A 24312-nucleotide genomic window follows, 5' to 3' on the forward strand; every position below is an offset into this window, starting at 1 on the left:
GCAAGAAGTGATAGCGAGACCACCGGCCCACAGCGGGTAGCAGATGCAGCGTATGGTCGTATGGTCGCAAGCAAGACCCTCCAGGGGGAAGATAAGCGTTGCCCCTCAATTCAATGTTGTCATTCTAGAAACCCCCACTACGCTATGCGCCTCGGAAACGATTGGTGATATGATAGACGCTTACCAAGTCAAGCCAGCCAGAGTCATCTTTTTCAATCATATAGATTTCTTTTTGTCTTATACTAGTCAACAGTTTCTTTTCACGTTCACTAAACAGAGCCTTATATGCGCCTGCCTTGCGCAAACACGTGCTAGTATAGGACCAGACCGCCACCGATCACTACATCTACACCTTCACGTCGCAAGCAAGCTTGTCTGCAGACCGGTCAGTCGTCATGGCGGAAACACCAGCAGCATCAGAGCGGCCTCGCATAGTCTGCTCCGACAATGGCCCCGAGGCTCCGTACCCGCTTCAGATGGAGGGCGAAGTGATCTCGGGCTTCGGTCGCGGCTCCAAAGAGGTGTGTGCGCCCTGATGCGCCCCCAGCTGCCACAGGCAAAGACAAGGACCAGCAGCAAAACTAACAGCGCTTTCGCCTGACAACCACAGCTCGGCATCCCTACCGCCAACCTGCCCGTCGACGAGTCGCAAATATCATGGATCGCCAACATAACCTCGGGAGTTTACTTCGGCTACGCCGCGCTCCGACTCCCCGCCAACCACCCGGACATTCCCGCTGCCTCAAGCAGCAACGGCGACTCTTCTTCCACAAAATACCACATCTTCCCCATGGTCATGTCGATAGGCTACAACCCGTTCTACAACAATAGCAAGCGGTCGGCCGAGGTGCACATCCTGCACAAGTTCGCGCAGGACTTCTACGGCGCGCCCATGCGGTTGCTGCTGCTGGGCTTCGTGCGCGAGGAGAAGAACTACGCGGGCGTCGAGGCCCTCATCGAGGACATCAACATCGACTGCGAGGTCGCGCGCCGCAGCCTCGACCGCCCGGCCTGGACGCCGCGCGAGGGCGTCGTCGGGAAGGGCACCGGCTCGCTGGACGGGAGCTGGCTGGTCCGGGAGGACAATGCGTAAGAAAAAAAAAGTATAGCGGAGGAAAGAAAAGGCAAAAGCAGCAGCAGCAGAAGCAGCAGAAGCAGCAGAAGCAGCAGAAGCGAAATATATTCAAATTCGAATCATAAGTTCTCATGGAATTAGAAGAGTTGACAGGCGGAATGTTTACTGATTTGCCATACATAGCGTTTTAGATCAGTGTTTTCAAGATAGAATCACTCCGTTTCGGTCCTCCCCTATGATTTGGCCCATGAAACTCACAGCCTCTTATCCTAGACTCCTTTTACAGCGCATATGCTATATTGTAAGGGGTTCTCAGCCAAGAAGCATTGTATTCCAATATTCTGTTTGAAAGGTTCATTCTGAGTCTCGAGAAAGCTTGGCAGTGAAGCGCGATGATCGACATATGTCGATGTCGAGCAACACTTGACCAGTGTAGTGCCTCGGGACAGACGGGGGATTTACTCATCATCACTGTCAGCATCCTCTGACTGCGGAAATGCGATTCGCCAATATCCCCCTCCGGAGCTGCAATATCCTCCGTGCGAAGATCGAATATCTCCGGAACATCTTCGTCCTCTTGATCCAGACCGCTGAATTGGACCTCGTAGACCCCGCCATCGTGGGTGCTAGGACGCGGATCCCCATCCTCGTCTCGAAGCCCGAGGAGGTTCCCCCTGGTATCATCCCGCTGCTTCTCCACCTTCTTCCTCCGGTACATGATCTGCCGCAGCCGGTACGCGAAGACAAAGGGCTCTGGTACTTGGTCGAGAGACTCTGCGAGCTCGTCGAGGAAGTGTCGAGCCCGGCGCCCACCGACACGGGCGCGACGCCGCCGGTGGCGGCCGTCAGGTCCACGCCCGTTTGGAAGTAGACGCCCCGCTCGCGGGCCCGGTTCAACAAGACCTCGGCGCCGTAGGCGATCTGCACGCCCGTGATCATGAAGACGCTCAGTTGCCAGTGCCGCTTCTTGATACTTTGCTGCACTTGCTCGTCGCCGAAGGCGGTCCGCACGGTCTCGAGGTCGGGGAAGATCTCCCGGGTCACGATCTTCTCGAAGGAGTACGAGGACGTGCTCCCGGAGGCGGCGCGGACGCCGGCCTCGCCGCCGATGTCGCCGAGGCCTGGCACCAGGCCGCTGAGGAACTTGGCCCAGACGGAAGGCTGGACGTTGTTGCTATTGTCCAGCGTGCGCGTCTGGTCAAGCTCGACCGCCTCGTGTACGACCAGATTTCCAAGGGCTGATGTCGTCGCCGGGGTCGAGAAATTGATCGCAATCTCCGGGCTTCTCGGGTCGCTTATGATGTTCCCCAGGGCAATGGGCCCATCAGGGGCACATGCCGTGTCGGCGCCAGATAGTAGACCTTGCAACCCATCAGTCCAAATCAGTCAACTATTGGTTGGCAGGTATGTTCAACTCGAGGATCCGGTGAAGCAGTTTTCAGTCGGGATCTCGGCTGCTTTGCAATTCATCCTTGCCGGGCTTGGCTTGGCTGCGGTGTGTGTGGTCCCCATTCGGCCTCATGCATGTCAGCATTCTGTCATGGGTCATATCGGCCAGACTCGGACGGTGTGGCATCCATTGCTGCAGCAACTGACCTGGAGTCGCAGACTGTATGGCGCTGGGTATATTCATTGCCTGCTGTGTTTATTCGTAGCATCGTTGTTGGACCAGTAGACTTATCAACCTTGTACTGTCGCTAATTGACTTCACGATCATGCCGATGTCTATCCGTCGTCATGATTATATCGCCAGATCGACATATAGGCGAACAAAACCCTCCTGGCTTGAGCGCGACTTTTGAGTTCCGGTACCAAGTCGGTCAATTTCTTCGCAAACGAGCAGACAATGAGGCGCCTCACCAGGCGTCGTTTCGCGACATCATCACGCCGATATTCGTCCTCTTCGTATTCGTCATCCTCACCAGTTACGGCATCTATCGCCTGGTGCATCTTGCCAGAACCAGCATGTCGGTAACTTCTTCGTCGTCGTCGGACTCATCGTCCGTTTTTGAACAGGAATTGTGAGTTTGGCCTCGTCCCCAGCGAGCGAAACAGAGCTGATATCGAATCACATCTCATTAGTGCTCCAAATGATTACAAACCTGGGCTGGCAGTGAGGGTGACGTTGGGGGCGACCGAGAAACTCAGGGTCACGGAAAATAAGCGCACAGGAGAAAAGACCCTCATGTTCACCCGGATGAAGATGAAGAACTTGCGGCAGCCGCCTATACGCCGACCGACGATGGTTGACAGCAGCGACGGATCACAATGAAAAGGTTTTCACTTGGTTTCAAGATGCAACATTGTTGCCACAAAAGCCACCAATATGTTAAAATAGAATGGCAAAATATAACGGCATGGTTTATATGTATTTTAGGGAGAATAGGTCGAATTGTATAGACCATTGCCATCTCTACAACACAGGTTTCCTTGGAACTTCCCATGGCGCTCTCACGAAAGATCCCCGCCCTCCGTATGTAAATGTGTAGATTGCTTTTTGCTTCTTTCATGGGTTGCTTCCGATGCGGGCCTAGCAAGTTGCAGCTGACATGGGGCGCAGGGCAGGGGGTGAGGGCCCTGTAAGCAGGCAGCGAAGGCAGAGTCTTGGCTTGGCCAGTCATCACTGATCTCGGGCAAATCATCCATTCAAATGGCAGGAGCGAACAAGTTAACTCCAAAACCGCTGATTTGACGACAATGCCTTCTCTGGACTTTGCGATCCCCGATAAGCTGAAAAAGGAGTGCAATGTCGCGCTCAACAAACACTCCAGAGCCGACGAACTGCTTGGCCAAGGCAAGATGGAAGAGGCCGAGAACCTCCTGCGCGAGGCTGTCGAATGGAGCAACCAGAGCCTCGGTGCTGCCCACAAGATGACAGTCTCGTATCAAGAAGACCTCGCTATCCTCCTTGCGCAGGTAAACAAGTTCGACGAGGCCATCAAGGTCAACTTTGCCGCTTGGCAAGCTCGGAAGGAAGCCCGAGATACGTCTCCGAGCCGCCACACGGCGCAGCTCAACCTGGCTCGTGACCTCACGCACAAGGGTAAGATGGAAGAGGCCGCGTCGCATTTCGAGCGAGTGTATGCATCTCAGCTGAGCGACGCCGCCTCGTTCGGCAAAAACCATGCCTGCACGTTGCGGACGGGGTATGAGCTGGCCACCTGCTGGTTCTCGCTAGGAGATAGGAAGAAGGACAACCACCTCCGGGCCAAGGCCAAAGAGCTCCACGAAGATGTTTTGCAGAGGCAACTTCGTGGGAAGGGGAGTCGAACCGTTAGATATTGCTCGGACCCGTGTAGCCTTGGGAGATGATTGTTACCGGCTCAAAGAGTATGCCAAGGCTCAAGAACTGTTCAGCGACGGCAAATCGTCCTTGACATCACTGAAGTCTGCGGGGCCTGGGAAAGACGGGGCAGGGAAGGGAACTTACAATGGGAACAGCATTGATCAACATCTTCTCGAGGTTGAGTCACTACTTCAACATTGTACCAAAATGGAGAAAAAGTCGAAAGCGGCCAACGAGTTTATAAAAGATGGCCAAAAACCACGCCTCAGTCCCAATACCCACGCTAATTTGGGGAGAATAAGGGAAGCGAACCAAAAGTCGCATATCAGAAACTCCAGCACCTCTTCCATGCCTCGAAACCCAGAGATACGAGTGGAAGAGGTGGCTGCAACTGCGGGTGGACAAAGGACCAGAAGGATGTCACATACTGGCGTTCGGGGCACGTCGCCAGCGCGCAATAGGCCACCCCATTCCTCTGCTCCTGAGCTAGTGAAGCCCCTTGTTATCCAAGAGAAGCGAGCAAGCTCCAAATCACCACCAGACGGCAACGTATTGCAGAGCACAGGCGAACATCTACATGTGCCCCGTCACAGAGAGAGCCGCTCTACTAGTGCCACTCAAGTTGACCACAACGCAGGCCAGGCAGACAAGGGGGATGGCCACAGCATCAAGAGGAGCCCTAGCCGAAAGGAGCATCTTCGGGAGGCTGGCACGCATGGATCCAAGAGCCAGGCGTCTTCTCCTACCATCACGAAGACGAAACAGCCTCCGGAATTGCTAAACGCATCCAGAAAGCCGACAGATGAAAAGCAAGACCGTTTGGAGTCAGGCAAGCAGCGTGCAAAAACACCCGAACCACCTGCGCCAGTGAACGCCTCCGATAACCCCTCTAATCCACCGGCGTCCCGACCGAGACGCAATTCTCTCCCCGGGAGGTTCAAACAGCCGCAGTTCGTGGGGACGGCAGGAGCACTATACGATTCGAAAGAAGGAAGTTCGTCATCCTATGGGGTGGACTCGTGGTTTCGCGACCTGGAGGCCAAAACCCAGGCACTGCTGGCCCCGTTGCGGACGGGCGCGCGCAAGAGGGTCAAGGTGGCCGTGCTCGACACCGGGATACACATGGGACAGATCAACCACTGGGATAAGAACCGGGCCGACATCGTCGACGGGAAAAACCCCCGCATCAAGAGCAGGAAGGACTTCCTCGATCCCGACCGCACTAATAAATGCATGGACCTTGACGGGCATGGGACGCACTGCGTCGGGGTCATCCGGAAGGTCGCGCCCGAGGCCGACGTCTATGTCGCAAGGGTGGCCAAAGATGAGCGGGAAGGTCCGAACGTCCCAGCAATTATCAAGGTAGGTGCATACTTGTATACTATGAACCACCCTCCCGAAAGGCGTGAAGCCAGGCGACTAATTTTCGTTCGCGAACAGGCACTTGAGCACGCTTGCGAAGTATGGAATGTAGACATCATCAGCTTGTCATTCGGCTTTGAGGTCCACGAAAGAGACCTGGAGGATGCGATCCAGAAAGCAATCAACAAGCCGATCCTGGTCCTCGCCGCGACGAACAACTTCGGAACCAGGCGTCGGATGTCGTTCCCGGCCAGGATGGCTAACGTGATCAGCATGCACGCCGCCGACCACAACGGCTCCGCGCAAGGGACCAACCCCCGGCCAAGCGCGGAAAGAACCTCACCATCCTCGGCGTCGACGTGGTTTCGGCCTGGATCACGGCGGTAGAGGGGCACGATAATAGGGGATTAGACGTTCCTTCCACCAAGGCCATGACAGGCACATCCGTCGCGACGCCGATGGCGGCCGGCATAGCCGCTCTGGTGCTCGAATTCGCCGGGCAACGTGACCCGTGCGACAACACGACGAACCAAGTCCTGCTCCGTCTCCGCGACAGCCTCAAGAAACACGACGGCATGGACAGTGTGTTCCGGGCCATGGCGGAGCCAGACGCCGGTCCCTTCCTGAACATTGTGCCTTGGAACCTGCTATGTCAGCATGCCGATGACGACGACGGCCGGCGAATGGCTGCGTGGAAGTTGGCGGACATTATCCGGACCGAGTTTGGTGCTTTGCCGAAAACTTGATCATGCGAACCCAAGTCGCATAGTATCTTGACCGAATCCTTTAAGGAGCCTTGTGGTTTCGGTAGCCACATGTTCAGACCCCCTTTCGACATGAGGGAGCCGGGAGTCTCATGCATGCACCCAAGGAACGAATAATAGCGGTTCGCCACAAAGTTCCCGATCATCTTGGCTGATCAACTTACTCTGCTTGAACGAGGTCTTTGATTGGCAAATAACCGTTCTTCTGACAGAGCACATCCAAGAAAAAGGAAGGAGAAAAAGCAAGTGTTGACAGGGGACTATCCGAGCCGCCCCTAAGCGTCTGTGATTGTGGACTGGCTTCCGAACATGAACGTGTGTCTCGGTTCGCATACTATATATGCAGCCACCGTTTGCCTTCCCTGGACGACTGTCAAAATTTCCCACTGTGGAGGTCAGGGGTCGTCCGCCTTATTTCCATAATGGGCGTTAGCGAGGATATCTAATGGACGGCGGTCGATTAGCCTCAGAGGCTGGTCTTCTCTAAACAAGCAGGTAAGTAACTTGAAGGCGTTAGGTCACTTGTGGGTTAGCTGATGAAAGCGGAGATCAGACACGGTCTGTCTCAAGCAGCGTGGTCACGCGACAACAACATATTGGGAGTGGCAAACAAGTTCAGTTCTTCCCGGTCAAAATCCAATGCACATTTTGGACATTTACTACTACTAGAACAGGCAACGCACCGGGTATAGGCCATGCTCTGATCGTTACTTTATGAACCGGCATGGTAAAACAAATAGTTAAGCGCGCAATTGACCAGCTCCCGGATGTGAGAGAAGAGCTCTTTAAATCCTCGAGCTCTATTCCAAAAGAACGCCGCCGCCCATGCATGTGTATCTCGTCCCAATCATCAAGAAACCAGGGGGGATATGTATGAATCTATGTCGCCTGAGTCGCGTATGTCGGCCAAATAGTTTTTTTCTCCTTCATTAGATGGCCAGTTGGTCTTGGTTTCGGTAGTAACATGGCAAGAACTGTGTCACCACAAGTCAGATAAAAGGTCTTCAGGCAATGATGCAAGAATACGGGATACTGGGAGGGGGACTTACATTCATCACGATCAGCATCGGAATGTCGAATACGTCGCGCTTGATGGTCCACGAATAAGTGCAGTCCATCTTTCCGTCTTTCTCGATCTTGGAGATGCCGTGTTCGCCATCGATCCGAGTCACCCGATTACTTAGAATGCTGCTGCGCGGGTCCTTACGAGGCGCCTCATCCGAACCCAGATTTTCGGTTGTCTCCTGAGTGCGGTATTTCAAAACGCGGCATTTGCGTGTGACGTGACCACGGCTGTCGCCGAATGCCAGTTGCGCGAAGTCTTCGTAAAATTGAATGACGCTGTCCTCGTCCATCAACTCTGCGATGAAGACAGGTTGAGGGTTGCCATCGGTAGTCTTCTGGGGTTCGGGCTGCAGGGCTTGCAGCTGAGGCGTCAACTCGCCCTTGGCAGAACCTGGGGCTGGCGACCCCCAGTATTGACATTCAGGTTAGGTTTCTTGCCAAGCACCACTTCCTTGGTCCAGCCAGTAAGTGCGATAAACTCCTTGTTCACAGCGGCAACTTCACCGGTGCGGCGGCAGACGATTGTCGGAGCTGGACAGTGCCCCATGAAGTCCTCGTATTCGAACAAGGTTCTTTGCAGGCACTTCTCCATGAAGATCAAATCCTGTCGGTTCAAGTGCCGAGTGCAGGCAATGAAGGACGGTCGAATACTGGCCAACGACTTCGCAATTCGTAACGTCTTGTTGGGGGAAAATCGCCGCTTGACAAATGCGATCAGGTTATGGAACCCCGTCAGGTACGGATAGGGCTCCTTTACCGACTCGTATATGGCCGAGGGGTCGCGCTGTCTCTTTCCAAGTATGGACTGCGTACCAAACTTAGCCACATTAGAAGCTGTCTTGGTTTTAGGCGGCCTCGACGAATGTTGTGAGTTGCTAAGAGTATAATTGGCAGTGGTAGGAGACTCAAACCCGAAGTTGGTTGGCTGCGGACTCGCTGTATTATCCGTCCCAGGACTTGCAAGACTGGTCGGCGTTGGGCCAGCTGCGGCGATAGCATATGCATGTGGCAATCCATGCTGTAGGTTGCCCTGATTATACATGCCGTTGCCATTCTGATCTGCGTTCATGAAACTGTCCACCATATTGTTGTCGTACAATTGGTTGAAGTGGTTGATGCCGTTTGCGTACAGGTGGTTGCCTCCCCCGTAGTTTATATCAGCCCCTGGAGGCCCAGATATAGATGAGTCTCGAGGAGGTGTCTCTGCATTACCCGAAGCCATTTGGCCGAGGATGCCAAACTCCATGGCACCATAGTGACTACCGAAGTTCAAGCCCTCCAAGTCGAAATTGAAGAGGGCAGGATTGCTCGGGTCGAATAACGCCTGCGAAAAAGCTGTTCATCTCGCTCGTTGGCGTAGGGACTTGAATGCCGCCCATTTGAGTCGGCCGCGAGCTGCTTTGCTGGAACGAAGACGAAACAGGTGATTGCTGGTTGCTGAATGTCATGTTGTCTTGCAACGACGAAACCGGATGTTGGCCACCAGTAAAGATAGGGTAGGTCTGGGAGGTTGTGGTCGGAGAGAAGTAGGAGGAAGAATCCGGCGTCGAGGTTGAGCCATGTCTGCCATTGGAACTTTTGCTCACGACGCTGGGATTGTATGTAGGGCCGAGGACGGGCCTTAGAGCCTCTGGAGGGGCGTCGTGTAGGTATTTGGCCTTTTTGCGAACGCCATCCTGGCATGCGTCCGCGAGGCCGCGCTTGATGCATCGCTGACAGGGCCGTTCATCTCCTGCATGGAGTCAGTAAGAATAGACTAGCTTCAAGTGAGGGGCTGCCACGGCGAAATTCGTCGGAGGCATCTCAATGCAATGGATTGAGCACGCCAAAACGGAGTGCGATTTCAATCGACGCCGAGTCATACGACCATCATACGAGTGCTATAAAATGGGGATCTTCTTACCACAAGTTAAATGTGCTCTTTGGCAAGCATAACAAGCGCGCCTGGCTTTCTTCCGACGAGGACGATGAGGATCTTTGGGGTCATATTTCTTCTTGACTTCCCCGGATCCTTCGGTGCCTGGCTCAGGAGACGTGGTCTGCTCGGCCATTCTGTCGTTTTCGTCTTTCAACCTTTGGTCAAGGTCGTCGTACTCGTTCTCAGACATGGCATCTGAGACTTCTGCCCCGTTCGTCTCAACGTCGCCCGGCATCGTGTCTTAGTTTTATATATACCCGGATCCAGCCTCAAGAGAGCTTTGCGATCAGCGCTGCAGCGCAGACCCCAGCTCGAACACGCGTGGCGCAACCACACCTTCTTCGATAGAAGAAGCTTGCGAGCTGCTGCAGGAGTGTCACCGTCAGGTTCAGGGATCACGCTTCCAACTGCAAGCTGCTCGTACTTGGGGGCTCTCTGGAAATCCCAATCAAGGCCACAGCGGCGCCCCGAGATGCCCTGGCCAATGTCCCCCGGTCTCTGTACGTATCCCCCACCGCCTCTGGATGCAGCTTGGGAAGCGCAAGCTGGGCTGTAGTGGATAACGTGCGTGGACCAGTGAGCAAAAGCTCCTTGGACGTATGCAAGCCAATAAGGTTGGCGCACAGCGGGCTGCTTGTATCTTGTGTACCCAGAGGCAGGTATCCAGCGGCGCAAAATAGAAACAGAGCTACAGCAGAGGCAGAAGGCAGGGACTTGGCGTACTAACTGCTGTATGGTCCCGCGGTGCCACGGCCCTCCTGAGCCTTGTTGCCCTCGAGATCAAGCGCGGTCGGTCGCGATAATCTGCGTGTTCCAGAGTATTGCACAACCACTACGCAACAACGACGCACTCTCTCGTATTCATAGCCAAGCAGATGTATATCGCCAATGGGTTTCCTACCCGCGCATACGGTGGCGTTCGCTGTGCGACCTGCGTCTGGGCCCCTACTGGGTGGCGGGCTGCTCGTGGGAGGAGAAATGGGACGGTTGTATCCGCTCCGCCGTCGGTAGGTGCAGGCTGAAGTACCCGGTACAATATATTGATTATGATTATTCGATGGCAGTTCTTCCCAACTCTTTCCCGTCCGTTCAAGGGGTCACGCGTCGACGGATAAGGCACTGGGGGGTCTGACTGGGGTGGTAGGCGGGATGGTCGATGCTTCTGCAGCTACCCGCGACTTCTAGACCTGTTCGCATCGGGGGTCTGTAGACGCAGAATCGAGCGAGGAGGGAATCGGCGGAGGTGGGGGAGCTGCTGAATCAAGGCAAATGGTTGTAAGAGTCGGGATGGGTAATCTTTTTTTTTCTCGCTCTCGCAGCAGGGTTCTCGGCGCGCGCGGTGTGGGTTTGTCGCAATCACGTCTGCATCGCAAATGCCTCTCTCTTCCTCTGTGGAGAAAAAGCGAATTGGGTTTGAGAAAGTCCAGTACAGGCAGTAAACTGTAGATAGGCAGTCGCAGCAACGATGAGTTGAGGGGATCTGCAGTCTCGTGTAACTACGGTCGAAGGGAGTCGGTATTTGGGAGCGATTACCTAGGCTAGGTGGTGGGAGTAGTAATAGTCGTAAGTAGCAGTAGGTCTGGTAGGTAGTAGTTCAGATGAGATCAATAGACCCGGCCAAAAAACCAAGCCCAGCCCAGCCAGGTGCAAGTGACAAGGTTAGGAAAAAACAAAGTGCAGGCGTGATTGGCTGCGCAAGCATGGATTTTCACTGTCTGGACTTGGACCTGCCCCATCCGCCAATTGTCGAGGGCAGCGGCTGTTTGGTATGAGTAAAAGTATTACTGTCTGATGATGTACATGCATGCACTCTTCCATCAATGCTTCCTCTTCCCTGCCCCTCAGTTCATGCTGGCTGGCTGGCTTTCCGAAGTGTGCGGACGGCTGCAACAGTTCGAGATGTCGCCAGAAGGGCCCAATGCTTCAAATGGCGCCCAAATCACGATGCACAGGTGCCTACATGTTGATTGCACTGACGTAGGCTCAGTACGCAGTCCCAGTATTGAGTCCCAATGTAGAGAGTCTCGTGGTGCGGTGGGCGAACCCAGGTCAATGAATTGGGGCACTGTCGATGGTGGAACCTTCCAACCTTCCAAGGAATGGAGCTCCTCAAGTTCGAGTCGACAGGGACTGTGGAGGTGCGGGGTCTGGTTTTTTCCTCGCCTTGGAGAGGGTTCCATGTCGCTACCTGCCTACATGCGCCTGCTCTGCTGCCAAGCACACCATACTCGGCGCTCAGCCAGCCAGCCCAGCTACGCAATCAATACCCAAGGTCACTGATCGCCTGCCAGGTTGCTCTAGCTTCGCGTGCGCTTGCATCTATTGATGGAACATCACGACCCCCTGAGGTAAGGCTAGGCTAAGGCTTGTACTCGATTGTATAGTCGCGCGCAGCAGGTGGATGGATGGACTTTGGGGTACAGCGATCGTGCTTGTGTTCGGTACAAAGCCGAGTTTGACCCAGTTCACGATCTGGACGTACCTACCTCTACCATCAACTTTTACCAGCACAGCACCTTTTTCGAGCCAGGAAATATATTACCATGTTTTCTTTTTCTTTCCGCCGCCTTTGCCATCAGTATCCGCCCAATGGCAGAAATGACTCAGATTGTTGAAGAAATTCGACATATTAGACCTGGGTCGTTATCTAATCAATACCTAATCGCTCTCCAGCGCATCCAATGCACCCCCTGCTTTGTTAGGTAAGTCTGTTGTACAACTAGAGATTCTATTGCCCAGCAGTCAGCACCACCACATCCACACTGCAGCATGAGCATGTACCTTGCCAGCGACGAGGCCCAGCCAGCTTACACCGGGCGGTCGATGTACATGGTATTGATGGCTTCTGTCACAGGCCTCGGCGCATTTTTGATTTCTCATCCAACCTCATGCCGATGTGTGGTGTGTGCTGTGACAACACCACCTTCACTTTAGCGCCCACATCAGATCGTCAGGCCTGCCTGTGCTGGTATGTAGACTAGCCGAGGCGGCTTTGGGGGAGAGCTCACTTGACCCAAGCATCTGACCCGAGTTCATCGACGACCTGATACCCGACGGCAACGGCTCCGACGACAAATGAGATCGACCACCGCCCGTCAATACTGGGGATCTCTTAATACCGTTACTAATGCCCGCCATCAATGTTCGTTGCGTTACTAGGAAGAAGCCATTAGTGTTTCCGGGCCACGTGGATAGGTAACGGTAACGGCTTTTACTTCCCGCAACTCCTTCCCGCAATACCCTCGGGTTCTTCTGTTTGGGGGTGCAAGATGACGTCCATCCAGCCCAAGACCAGCCAGCCAGCCAGCCAGCCAGCCCACACCTGCCATGGATTGAGCTGCAGTCTGGTTTATCGCCGCCCATTCAGCACTTGCACCTCAATGCGACTGCCTTTGTACCAGTTTTGCCTGCCGACCTCGACGTATCTGGCTCTGGAGTGTGTACATGTTACTCAAGTCGCCGACCACTTCAGTCTTCAGTCAATGTCTGCAATGAAGATCGCCACAGATGCATGTCTTGCCCTCCCAGATATGCCAGACCCCACGACCCAGGCACTTGCATGGCTCTTCGAGAGATCTGCTCGAGTTCATCTATTGAAGGCACTGGTACTGTGTACAAACATGCATCACAGCAGCAGGCTCCATCCATCTCGCCAGGTCGCCCACTCAGCTGCAGTTTTCGGCGCCACTCATATGCTGCCACAGCTCCATGCAGACAACACCATAGGCGGCCACTGCCTGCCCAGCGTGAAGGGAGCTGGGAGCCTCATCGAGCGATGTTTTATGACCGGTCACAAATGTATCCGCGACGACAGGACCAGGTACCGATTCTTGGGCTGAACTAATAACCATGCCCACGGCTTTTGCGCAACGTCTTGCACGTAGCCTTACTCCAGGAACATGATGCATCAAGCTCCTTGATGGCTACGATGAGTTGTGTGACGAGGGCTCTATACGAGACATGGCGTCGGCTCTTGTGCTGGCATGCCAACGCTCCGTCTGGGGAACTTTGACCCTTATCCTCGCATGCATTCTACATCCAGGAACAGTTGCTTGGCGTGGCCACCTGGACGGCTACGGGCCTCTGTGTTACCGGGTAGCTTTGGATCCGGCTACGAAAGCTCTAGCCAAGGTCAATACCGCAGTACTTTGTGCTGCACAACATACATCGACAACATCACCTAGAAGCGCAGGCTCCCTCGATGTTCCACCGATGATGTCAACGTTTCCGATAGAAGCGGGCAAGTTGGCTTGTAAGATACCCATGATTACAGCTTAGCAAGCCATGACTAAGCCTTGGAGCGCTGAGATTCTTGTACAACTGACAGCCGATTTCGAGTCGGCCCATCAGCTTCTAAACGGCAGAGACCGCACAGGCTGTGGCTAACGAAGGAGGTTAGCCATCTGTGGTTGCTCATAGGATGCGGATACCCCCAACAAATACCGTAGCATCCAATGACAGTTCTTGTCCAAGAATTGCCATTGCATCCTTGGCACTTTTACAGGTCACCTACGAAGCTGTGGTCATATTCGACGAATCTCAGGAAATACAACCTTCTTAGCAGCTATGCAGGGTACCTCAACCCATTATTATCCAGCGTCGCATTGCCTAGGGAGCTGAGCAGCTGAGAATTCTAGCCTATTCTGATGCCTTTCAGCTCGTATTTCTTTGACAGCTATTTTGAGATATTGACGTGGGCAAGACGTCTCTCAGCCATTTTCCCTTTACCGCATTATGCTCTCTATCTTGGCGCGCTGACACTCTGGGCTTTAGGATCTTCTTCTCACACCGGACGCCATCTTGTATGCATACCTGCACGAGACGCCACTTCTATTCGTCTGGGTCGCGGTCAGGTGGCCAAAAACCACGCATCTTTCTATTGTTTCACGCAGCTGCGCATACTTATCGTGGGACTTCGTTATCTTCCACCTTCTCTGTAGGGGATCCATAGGACACCGGTGGCCAGGGGATGCCGACTCGTAGCGTGGGGGTCTGCCACGGCACACGGCTGAACTCTCCGGGGAGTTATGTGTGGGCGCGCTGTTCCCTGGAACCAGTTCGACGTCGAAACGCCATCTGTGGCTTGCATCTGCAGATATCTCTTCAGGTGATTCTAGATGATTACCTGCCTGCCCACCTCCAATGCATTGGCGACACTGTAAGTTGGTCGCCGCGCATTGCAGATCGCATCGATCCTGCTGGAACCCATATCCGAAAGCCGAAGGGTCGTATTATTCAAACGGCCAAATCAGGCTCTTCCTGCCATGGACCTAGACGAAAGCCCAAATGAAGGGGTGGGTAAGAAGTGCCTAACTTCCTCCCTCCCTCCCCTCACCGAGTTAGCTCGTGGGGTTTCCAGTGGGGTTGTCAATTCATTTCTTGCAAAGATCGCCTTTGCATCAGCAATATTAGATGCAAGATATGTGAATCCATCGGGGCGAGCCGAGATCGCGAAGAACCACACCGGTGGGGAGTTTGGGAAAGAGGAAAACCGGGGGTGGGGCGGGGGGGGGCCTTGACATACGCAACATTGTTGGAGTGCGAGTTGGTTGCCGGGAACGATGATCCCCGGCAAGTCAGCTGGTCCTAAGGAAGGATAAGGGGACCAGGATCGGTGCCTCGCCCTCTGAGAGAGTACCCCTCGATCAACAGAGGTTGGGTATGTAGGCATGGCTGACCACATGGCGGTGCTTGACCATCGCACACCACGGAGTAATTCCGGTTAAGAAGGATTGGCCGGTCCCCTTTTACGAGCTTCATGCGAATGCGGCTAAATGGAGCCTTACAGCTTTCGCTGTCCGTCCTACGTTTACGATGCTACAACACTACGAGTCTAACGCAGGTCGCTAAGCACCCAGCACTGCTACCCCTTCAGTTGCGAGGATTTTACATTGGCTTCCAACTGCAAAAGCAAGGGTCACTTTCACCGTAAGTCGCAACAAGACCGTCCGGAGGGCATGCCTTGTGATTGTTGATGATGTTCCTGCGCTCCAAATCCAAATATAGTACTTATATCATCGATACGAAACTCCTTATCGTGGGCGAGCTCTAAGGGTGCTGGTTGACTGTACGCGGTAGATGTAGCGACATTATGCTGAACTGAAAAGGAGAGAACTTTGGCAGATTAGATAGATACACGAAAACCTTTCGAAGGGACACGACAGTACACTAGGTAAGCAATGTGTCTTTGCGAGACAGTCCACTACTCAGTAGTCTCATTTTGCGTTTGGTCACTCGAGACTCAATATCAAAGTTTTCCGCATATTATTACACCCTGAATCTTGATTATCGTGGGGGAAATGCTACCTACATGAATTCATTCGTCTAACATTCGGTTAAGTACTCATCAAACAGACGACCGTAAAACTCCTTTCATCCCCGTATGCACATGATGCAATAGCCGCCGCCCATTACGTTGCTGGTTTCTCTCAAACGTATTCTCGTATCGACCCTTGTTCTTGCTCTGGGCCCACCGCCTTTCCCAACCAACCTTTCCCCCGAGCCCCTATCCAACCGTCGCACGAACTTAGTACGTCTCAGGAAGACCCGCGAAGTCGGGAACGTCGGTATCGCACTTGAACTCCTTGTCGTAGGCCTTGGCGGGCAGAATACCGGCCGCGAGGCCCTTCTTGTAGCTCCAGAGGGGCGCGTCCTCGGTGTCCCAGGTCCAGTACCACCAGCCGAGCCCCTTTTCGAACGAGACCATCTGGGCCTCGGCGAACATCTTGAGGAACTTCTTGTACGTGTCCGAGTAGCGTGACGGGTCGGCGTTGGCCTGGTCGCAGGAGCAGCTCTTGTCCATGGTCGGGCAGCGGGGGTCAGGGCGTCGAGGGTCGCGTTGCCCGAGTCGTACGTGCCCGTCCAGCGGTTGCCCCAGCCGACGTTGGTGACGTGCTTGGCGCAGTCCGTGTCGGCCTGGGACCACTCGCCGAACATGGTGGGGCCGAAGCCCGTGGCGCGGTTCATGGACAGCTGCGTCTGCTCGGTCCAGCCGTCGCAGGCGTACTGGACCTTCTTCTGGTGCGTGTAGACGATCTGGTCCCGGTTGAAGATGACGTACTGGTGCACGTCGAGCACGAGGCCGTCGAGCCCCTGCAGCTTGCCCTGCCAGTTGGCCAGGCCCATGAAGCCGTCGCCGAAGACGATCTGGTTCGGGAAGCCGTTGCCCCGCACCACGCGGTACGCGTCGCTGGTCCAGGACACGACGGCGTCGGCGGGCAGGTTCACCATGCGCGGCTCGTTGGCGAGACCGTAGAAGGCGATGACGTTCTTGTACCGGTCCTGCGCGAAGAACTTGCTGAGGCGGTCGTGCACGTCGAGACTGCGCTGCCGGTTCATGGTGCCGTCGGTGCCGTTGAGCCAGCGGATGTCGCCGAGCCGGCCGCTGTGGTTCCAACCGTTCTGCGAGCCGGGCAGGGCGTGCAGGTCCAGCTTGACGCGCAGGCCGTACTTGCGGCACCACTCGATGGCGCGCAGCAGGTATCGCCACGACGTCCGGAACACGTAGGGGTCGTCGTCGTAGGTGATGACGGCCCAGTAACTGTAGGGGATGCGGACGTGGTCGAGACCGGCGTCGACGATGTCCTTGATGGTCTGCTCCGTCACGAAGTTGGCGTAGTGCTTCTCGAGCGTTGCGGCGCAGGTCTTGGGACCCAGGTGCGAGCAGAGGGAGCCTTCGTCGACGATGTTCAGCCGCGAGTCGTAGTTGAACAGGGATGGCGTGATGAAGGGCTCCAGGCTGAGCCAGCCGCCGAGGTTGACGCCGCGCGCGGGCTTCTTCGTATAGTCGCCCCAGGGCTTGTCGAGCGCAGGCACCTTGTCGTTCGCCGAGGCCGAATCGTCCCATTCTGTGAAGAGACCCATTATTGGCAAGTCACCGACTGTCTCCTTGGTGAATGTCAGGTTGAAGTCGGAAGTGTCGGCCCAGGTGAATGGATCCAGGTATGTGCCGCGAGAAGCGGGCGGGATGCTGTCTTTAGGGATGTCGTTGAGGTTCGACTTCTTGTGGTCATCTAGTCCGGAATTCTTCTTGCTGACCACAACTGCCACCACAATGATGATGATGAGCACAACAAGAGCAACAGCAGCCACGATCCCTGTATCACAGTTAGTTATAGCCGAGACGTTGGATGAGAATAGGGCACTTACATCTCTTCTTCTTTTTGTTCGTCGGAGGGCGCGGTTTGAGAAAGCCCTCCTTTTCGTTGAGAATACTGTCGTAGCTGTCGTAGCTGTTGTGATTGCTCCCTGCGCCGCCTCGCATACCTGGCATCGCACGGCCTTCCTCGACGATAGCACCACTGACGATTCTGCCCTTCTTCCGCCGGTCCTTGCTCACGTGTCGTTGCTCATATGATGACCGCTCATCGACTTCGGAATCCATTGCCCGTTGAGGTCGCCTCGATTTCCTCGGAGGGTCGTACCTATAGTGGTCCGCCTCATCGTCCGTATATGCCTCTCTTCGTTTCCGCGGCTTCCTGGGTGCTTCGTGGTCCGTCTCATGGTCCGTGACGGCTTCGTAGCGCCTTCTTTCTTTCCTCCGTGAGCTCTCTCCCCTTTCGTCGTCGGTTTGCGCTTCTCTGCGCCGTCTGGCCCTCCTCGCCTCTCGGTCCTCGTCCCCGCTCTCATGTCTTCTTCGGCGTTCCTTCCTCACAGAGGGGCATCTTCCTCCACTACGATGTAGTCCTCCTCTGGGGGTGGTTTTGGCCTTCGCTTCTTCCTCCTCTTGTTGGGGTCCCTGGGTTCCTCGGATGGAGCTGGGTGGTGGGCGTTGTAATCGTTTAGTTGCGCCAGAGCATCCAGAGACAGCGGCCCCTTAGCAGGCCTAGGACCGGAATCTTCCGCGCCTGACTCCGGCCGTCGTGAGCCGTGGTCCCGCGACTTCTTTTGCGGTGGGCGTTGCGCCTTTCATCGTGGGTGCCAGACTCGCGATGACGGCTTGTGCTACCTTCTCGTGGCGCCATGGGCGGGCGTCACTCCGTGGAATGCCAAAACGCACAACGATTAGGCGAACAATTTCCCTCAAAACAATGGCTAATTATGTGGTGTCTCAAAGAATGAGAAGGCCAGAATTGGTGTGTAGGCCTTTTACGGAAATAATCATCAGCGTGCTGGGGGAATGGGATTGATTATGCGCGTGCAGGGAGCGGGACAGCTTTTTGGATATTTCCTTGGCACAGCCTGCAAGACGACGCTGGCCCACGTTGGCCCAGCAACGATTGGCCTATGACGAGCATCACGACATCACGATTGGTCCCGGCGTCCCTTGGTATCACTCGGCGGTAAACTGGACACATAAACTGGGCATAACTGGGCATGGCAAACCAAAGACGGCGGTGAATTGGTTTCAATGCATGCCAAGTCACTTCCATCAAAACGGGATGCTATTTCCATCGCCGATTCGTTCGATAGACAGCGGAAGCATTCGTAGAAGACAGAAGATCTGATCATCAATTGACCCGACCCCAGCATGGATTGGACTGGACTGGACTGGGTTGCCGATCAGCGATCAGCCCGCCAGCAACGCACTGGCGCGCTCCGTTATGCTGCATTATCCTCGCTATCGATAAGTACCCTAGCAGCATAACAGCGCTACCACGCTACCACCTTTCCGGGCTTTCCCCCATTCCCCCTAGCTAACCGTAAGCGTTAAGCCGGATCGTGGGGTAAAGGTGTACCTGACCCTGACAGCTAACCCGACCGCCGTCGCATACCGACACCGAGGGTAGCCGAGTGACATGGCGTCCAGCGACCCCAAGATTGCGGTGGCCTCGGTTTCCTCCCTTTCGACGACGGCCATGATTAGCCTCTACTACCATCCGTCGTCCATTGGGGTTCTTTTCAATACATTCGGGACATGCTTCGTTGCCGAGATAGACTCGGAAGCACATGAACAAGATGAAACCAAGTAGATCGCTCCGGCTTCTGACCAAAGCATCAGCGACAACGATTGCCGGGCGCAATGCCGTTGCGTCAACCCCAGCCGTAATCAGCGTGCAGCAACGAAACCGCCGTCGATACTCAACACACCCGCCCAACGCCCGTCTCAACCTCCCTACCGACTATGCCACCACTCCCCTGCTCGCCCACAGTTCCCAAGCCGCCCTCGCGAGCACGGAGCTGGCCCCCGAGGTGCGCAATGGCACGACGAAGCGGATGAACCTGTTCCAGGCCATCAACGACGCCCTGGCCACCGCCCTGACCGAAGACGAGAACGTGCTGGTGTTCGGCGAGGACGTCGCCTTCGGCGGCGTCTTCCGCTGCACCATGAAGCTGGCCGAGTCCTTCGGCGGGGACCGCGTCTTCAACACCCCGCTGACCGAGCAGGGCATCATGGGCTTCGCCATCGGCGCCGCGGCCGAGGGCATGCGCCCCGTCGCCGAGATCCAGTTCGCCGACTACGTCTACCCAGCCTTTGACCAGATGGTCAACGAGGCGGCCAAGTTCCGGTACCGCGACGGCGCGTGCGGGCGCAGCGTGGGCGGGCTGACGGTGCGCATGCCCTGTGGGGGCGTGGGGCACGGCGCCATGTACCACAGCCAGAGCCCCGAGAGCTTGTTCACGCACATCCCGGGACTGCGGGTCGTCATGCCGCGGAGCCCCCTGCAGGCCAAGGGCTTGCTCCTCGCCGCGATCCGGAGCAATGACCCCGTCGTCTTCATGGAGCCCAAGATCCTGTACCGCGCGGCAGTGGAACAGGTCCCCTCGGGCGCCTACGAGCTGCCGTTGTCCAAGGCCGAGGTCCTCAAGGAGGGGAGCGACGTCACGATCATATCCTACGGCCAGCCGTTGTACACCTGCAATGCGGCGATACAGCGGGCGGAGGAGGATCTGGGCGTTTCCATCGAGCTCATCGATCTGAGGACGCTGTACCCCTGGGACAAGGAGACGGTCTTTAACAGCGTGAAGAAGACGGGGCGGTGTATGGTCGTCCACGAGGCCATGGTCAACGCCGGGATCGGAGCAGAAGTTGCGGCGGTGATCCAGGAGAACCCGGAGACTTTCAACCGGCTCGAGGCTCCTGTTTCGAGAGTCGCGGGGTGGAGCATACACACGCCGCTGTTGTATGAGAAGTTCAACATTCCGGATGTTTCAAGTAAGCATTTCCTCCTCCTCTTGCTTCTCAAATATAAAATACTTGCGAGTGCTAACCATTGCGAAAGGAGTGTACGAAGGTATCAAGAAGCTCTTAGACTACTAGAGATAGAATTATTGTCCAATTCGGTTCCGGTTTCTACCAAATTTTGAGTACCTTCGTCTCATGGCGTAGTTTCCACCTGTGCGTCTCTGAAGTTCCAGTAGCAGAAGTCTCCTGCCCAAGCGACCGTGAACATATCGCCATGAAGCGTGCGAAGAAGCGGCATGTTTCATAGTTATGCTGTTCCTCTTACGAAAAGTAGGCATGGGATGGACCACTAAGCCTGACCAGTGGATGGACGGAATGAACTACCATCTATCCTTATAATCGTTACCAGCCAGCATCACTGCCCTTAAAGATCCTAATTGCAGATGAACATTGTTCAATTAAGAAGTATTTACAATAAAAAGGACAATAAATGCTAAACAACGCAGCCAACCCAAATCAAATCAAATCCGCGCTTACCCAGTTCCAATGCAGCTTCTAGATCATCGTCAATTGCCCAAAGCCCTCCTCTCTTCACAACTTACAGCAAGCAACTGCTTCTGTTACCTCTCCCACCTGCTTCGAGGTGAGATCCTTATTCGAAGGAACATCAATTGCCGGGTTGCGAGTGAAGAAGTCCGAGGGCGTAAGGTGGAGCTGCATGATCTCGACGGGCCTAGATGATGTCAGCCATCCGTTTGTTCAACGTTCAAAGGGCAATTGATAAAGGGGATAAGGAAAGGTGAGAAATACTTACATGACAGGCCAATCCTCGACCCTGGGGTTATGGGTCAGTCCGAACACGGACCACAGCACCACGTCCTCATCGAGCACGTCGTCGTTGCGGGCAGCCGCGTCGTGCACGCCGCCGACCTCCAGCGAGCTCTGCAGGGTATACTTGCCGCCCGCGTACAGCTCGTGGTCCTTGTACTTGGTGACCCACAGGTGGTGCCGCGCGAACAGCGCCCGCTTCGACTGCGTGCAGTTGGGATCCGCCAGCAGCAGCTGCGTCGGCGGCGGCGTCAGCTTGTAGCCCACGGGCCGCCCGCTGATGGGGTTGAGCTTGCTGTGGTTCTGGATCTTGAAGACGCGGTTGTTGTGGGGCGCGGCGCTGTTTACACTGTTAGTCGGACGGATTCGTTTGATATCGTGATGGGTGTTCGGGAAGATGTAAGAGGTCATTGGGATGGTGCGTAGGGAAGGGAACGGAAGCGTTTCGGGAGGGGGTGCGACTGACTCAAGTCCCACGGACGTAGCGATTTCTGTCTTGCGGATCTCGTAGAAGTTGCCGTTGGGGTTGGTCCGCTTATCCAAGCGGACGGGCAGGCTCTCCTCCTGGACCAAGGTGTTCTTTGGCCCATCGATGGCCGGGTCGATTCTCACGCAGAAGACGTGCTGGTGGTTCTGGGCCAGGACGCCCGGGCTGACGACGTTGCCGTAGTCGCTCGTCTTGCCCTCGTCGATGTGCACGACGGACACGATGCCGGTGGCGCGGCTCTCGACCGTGATGCCCGCGGCCTGGTCGAAGATGAAGTTGAACGCGTACTCGTAGTTGGCCAGCGTGATGATAAACTGCACCACCAGCTCGCGCCGCCGCGTCACCACGGCCCGGCCTGTCCGCCAGTTGGTGTGCTTCCAGCCGATACCTACCGACTCGAGACGTCAGCATTCCAATCTTTCGGGGATTCACACATTAAACAATATTCCGAGGACTGCTTACCGTTGTCCTGCTCGTGCAGGCAGATGACGTTCTTGGTCTCGGTGGCAGTGCCATCAGATCCGACTAACACGCCGTCAAAGTACTGTGTTTTCAGGCTCAGGTTAGCCAATTGGAAGTGGGCCAACTGCTGGTGTTGCAGATACATACCTTGATGACCCCTAAACAATCGCACCCAAGGGCCAGATTGTTGACGCAATGACCCAGGCCGCCATCGCCAAAATCAAACGCCTGCTTCCTGTGGAACGGAGCGCGAGCGTCGGCATAGGGTACAGTCTAAATAGGAAGTTAGCCTTAACGGTCGCATGGGTCTCTATCGTGAAGAGGAGGGAGTTGGGTTGGGCTGGGAGAGGGAAAAGGGGGTGTAAAAGGGGGTGTGAAAGGGGGGCTTGGTAACTACTAACCATATCGCTCATGCTCAACCGGTAAAGAATACTGCGTCCATCGTATCGGATATCGTGCAAGACGGCGCCCTCCCTCGAGTTGAAGGTCGCACGCATGCTCCATTTCTGCCACTGGATAAGGTTTCCATCTGTGACGGAAAAGCTGGGGCCATCCGGCTGCACGACGCCCAGCGGCTTGAGGTCCTGCCGCGTGCCATCGGGCAGCAGCTCGGGCACGTACTCGGCCGCGGCGTTGTGGTCCAGGATGCGGGCAGCGTGCGTCTTGCCCGCCAGGGGATCACCCTTGCCGCCCGTGGCGAGCTCGTCGATCCGGATGATCTCCTTGGTGTGGGCGTCCATGACCGGGATCAGGGGCAGCGGGTAGGCGTAGAAGTTGGAGTCCGGGTTGCCGCTGCGGGTGTCGCGGGCGAAGATGAGGGCCTGGAAGAGGCGCATGCGGCCGTCGGCGGCGTCGGGCGCGCCGTACGGCCAGGGCTCGACGACGACCTCGAAACCCTCGGGCAGGTCGAGCGCCGCGATCTTGGCCTGGAAGAGGGGCGAGGCCTGCACCACCTGCACCAGCGTCTCGAACTCGTGGATCGCCAGGCTGCCGTGGTGCGTGTCGGAGCTCACCACATCGTGGCCCACGCGCTTCTTCTCCCGCAGGTCGACGATGGACTCGTGGTACTCGGGGAACTTGGTCCCGCCGATGACGTCGTAGGTGGCCAGCGCCAGACGCGGCGGCCTCGGGGTCTCGGCTGTGACCTTGCCCGCATGCTCGAGGTCGAGGAAGGCGGTCACTTGTGACTTGGGGGGTTCGTGTAATAAGATCTGACGGAACTGGATGACTACGTCGGAATAGCTGTCCTTGACGATGTCTCTTGCGAGGTTCGTCTCGTCAAGACTGAGTGCAGATAGGGGATGGGGTGCCATATTGAAGAGCTTGGAAAGCACTGAAGAGTGTGAGAAAAGGGAATGGATGCTTTGGCAGATCTCTCAGGCCTCAGGTCCCGATATAATGGGCAGAGAGCCGCCCTCAAATAGTCGAGTCTCATGAGATCTCCTCATTCCTCGTTGCTCATTACTTCATGGCCTGACAGAATCGTGATAATCATATCGGAATTGAGCATCGAAGCTTATAGCTGTCAGAATATCGGCTAAACCCCTTTAGGGCAATATGCAGCATGGCCTACATGGTTCCCCATTCCAGTATGCACGATTTCCTTATCCGTCAAGAACGACATGCAGGGCGCCGCCGCGTTGGGTGATCATGTTTCCCTGCCCGATGCTGCCAAGCCAGGCCGTCGGAGATGTCATCCCTTATCAGCATGAACGCCCATTCTGACCGGGGGTGCCTGCACGGGCTCCACCCCGGGCTGACGGGATTCTCGGGACTTTGGCCATAGATAAGCCCGCGTCAGCTCACCCCAGCTTTCTGTTCCTACTTGTGGTAGATTGAGTGCTGAGTATATGGCTGGGGAGGAAGATCGCCCCCTATATAACGGTGCTTATCTCTCGTTACAGGGTCCTTTGGTAGGCAGGGTCGTAAATCCGGTTGCGCACTTTGTTTCCAGCTCTGCGGCTGGCGGAAAACCAAGTGTGGCGGCATTGGTGCCCTGC

General features: G+C 55.6%; 10 protein-coding genes across 10 annotated transcripts; 6 read left to right on the forward strand and 4 right to left on the reverse strand.

Moving 5' to 3' along the window:
- Positions 1–395: 395 nt before the first annotated feature.
- Positions 396–1093, forward strand: PG997_005991 (riboflavin kinase; the record flags this gene model as incomplete). Its single annotated transcript, XM_066810306.1, has 2 exons — positions 396–521; positions 611–1093. 2 exons carry the CDS (start codon positions 396–398, stop codon positions 1091–1093), a joined length of 609 nt encoding a protein of 202 aa, XP_066669229.1.
- A 456-nt stretch (positions 1094–1549) lies between these two features.
- Positions 1550–2708, reverse strand: PG997_005992 (major facilitator superfamily MFS-1; the record flags this gene model as incomplete). The annotated part of the gene is made up of 2 exons (XM_066810307.1): positions 1550–2436; positions 2672–2708. The coding sequence occupies 2 exons, from the start codon at positions 2706–2708 to the stop codon at positions 1550–1552; spliced, it is 924 nt and encodes a 307-aa protein (XP_066669230.1).
- Positions 2709–2812: 104 nt separating this feature from the next.
- On the forward strand, positions 2813–3325 carry PG997_005993 (uncharacterized protein; the record flags this gene model as incomplete). Its single annotated transcript, XM_066810308.1, has 2 exons — positions 2813–3096; positions 3247–3325. 2 exons carry the CDS (start codon positions 2813–2815, stop codon positions 3323–3325), a joined length of 363 nt encoding a protein of 120 aa, XP_066669231.1.
- A 447-nt stretch (positions 3326–3772) lies between these two features.
- Positions 3773–4387, forward strand: PG997_005994 (uncharacterized protein; the record flags this gene model as incomplete). Its single annotated transcript, XM_066810309.1, has 1 exon — positions 3773–4387. One exon carries the CDS (start codon positions 3773–3775, stop codon positions 4385–4387), a length of 615 nt encoding a protein of 204 aa, XP_066669232.1.
- A 391-nt stretch (positions 4388–4778) lies between these two features.
- Positions 4779–6110, forward strand: PG997_005995 (subtilisin-like protein; the record flags this gene model as incomplete). The annotated part of the gene is made up of 1 exon (XM_066810310.1): positions 4779–6110. One exon carries the CDS (start codon positions 4779–4781, stop codon positions 6108–6110), a length of 1332 nt encoding a protein of 443 aa, XP_066669233.1.
- Positions 6111–6154: 44 nt separating this feature from the next.
- PG997_005996 (uncharacterized protein) lies at positions 6155–6469 on the forward strand (the record flags this gene model as incomplete). Its single annotated transcript, XM_066810311.1, has 1 exon — positions 6155–6469. The coding sequence occupies one exon, from the start codon at positions 6155–6157 to the stop codon at positions 6467–6469; it is 315 nt and encodes a 104-aa protein (XP_066669234.1).
- Positions 6470–7416: 947 nt separating this feature from the next.
- On the reverse strand, positions 7417–10335 carry PG997_005997 (uncharacterized protein; the record flags this gene model as incomplete). The annotated part of the gene is made up of 8 exons (XM_066810312.1): positions 7417–7461; positions 7537–7899; positions 7971–8876; positions 8917–9284; positions 9456–9674; positions 9728–10015; positions 10198–10274; positions 10322–10335. 8 exons carry the CDS (start codon positions 10333–10335, stop codon positions 7417–7419), a joined length of 2280 nt encoding a protein of 759 aa, XP_066669235.1.
- Positions 10336–15996: 5661 nt separating this feature from the next.
- On the reverse strand, positions 15997–19269 carry PG997_005998 (uncharacterized protein; the record flags this gene model as incomplete). The annotated part of the gene is made up of 4 exons (XM_066810313.1): positions 15997–16245; positions 16353–17566; positions 17736–18226; positions 19184–19269. The coding sequence occupies 4 exons, from the start codon at positions 19267–19269 to the stop codon at positions 15997–15999; spliced, it is 2040 nt and encodes a 679-aa protein (XP_066669236.1).
- Positions 19270–19367: 98 nt separating this feature from the next.
- Positions 19368–20670, forward strand: PG997_005999 (thiamine diphosphate-binding protein; the record flags this gene model as incomplete). Its single annotated transcript, XM_066810314.1, has 2 exons — positions 19368–20565; positions 20633–20670. 2 exons carry the CDS (start codon positions 19368–19370, stop codon positions 20668–20670), a joined length of 1236 nt encoding a protein of 411 aa, XP_066669237.1.
- A 456-nt stretch (positions 20671–21126) lies between these two features.
- On the reverse strand, positions 21127–23643 carry PG997_006000 (uncharacterized protein; the record flags this gene model as incomplete). The annotated part of the gene is made up of 5 exons (XM_066810315.1): positions 21127–21268; positions 21350–22238; positions 22313–22394; positions 22460–22585; positions 22714–23643. Coding segments are annotated over 5 exons (2169 nt in total), but the record flags the coding sequence as incomplete, so codon positions are not given.
- Positions 23644–24312: the final 669 nt, after the last annotated feature.

This window comes from Apiospora hydei, assembly GCF_038363865.1.
Source record: "Apiospora hydei strain CBS 114990 chromosome Unknown utg000005l_segment0_segment0, whole genome shotgun sequence".
Taxonomy (NCBI): domain Eukaryota; kingdom Fungi; phylum Ascomycota; class Sordariomycetes; order Amphisphaeriales; family Apiosporaceae; genus Apiospora; species Apiospora hydei.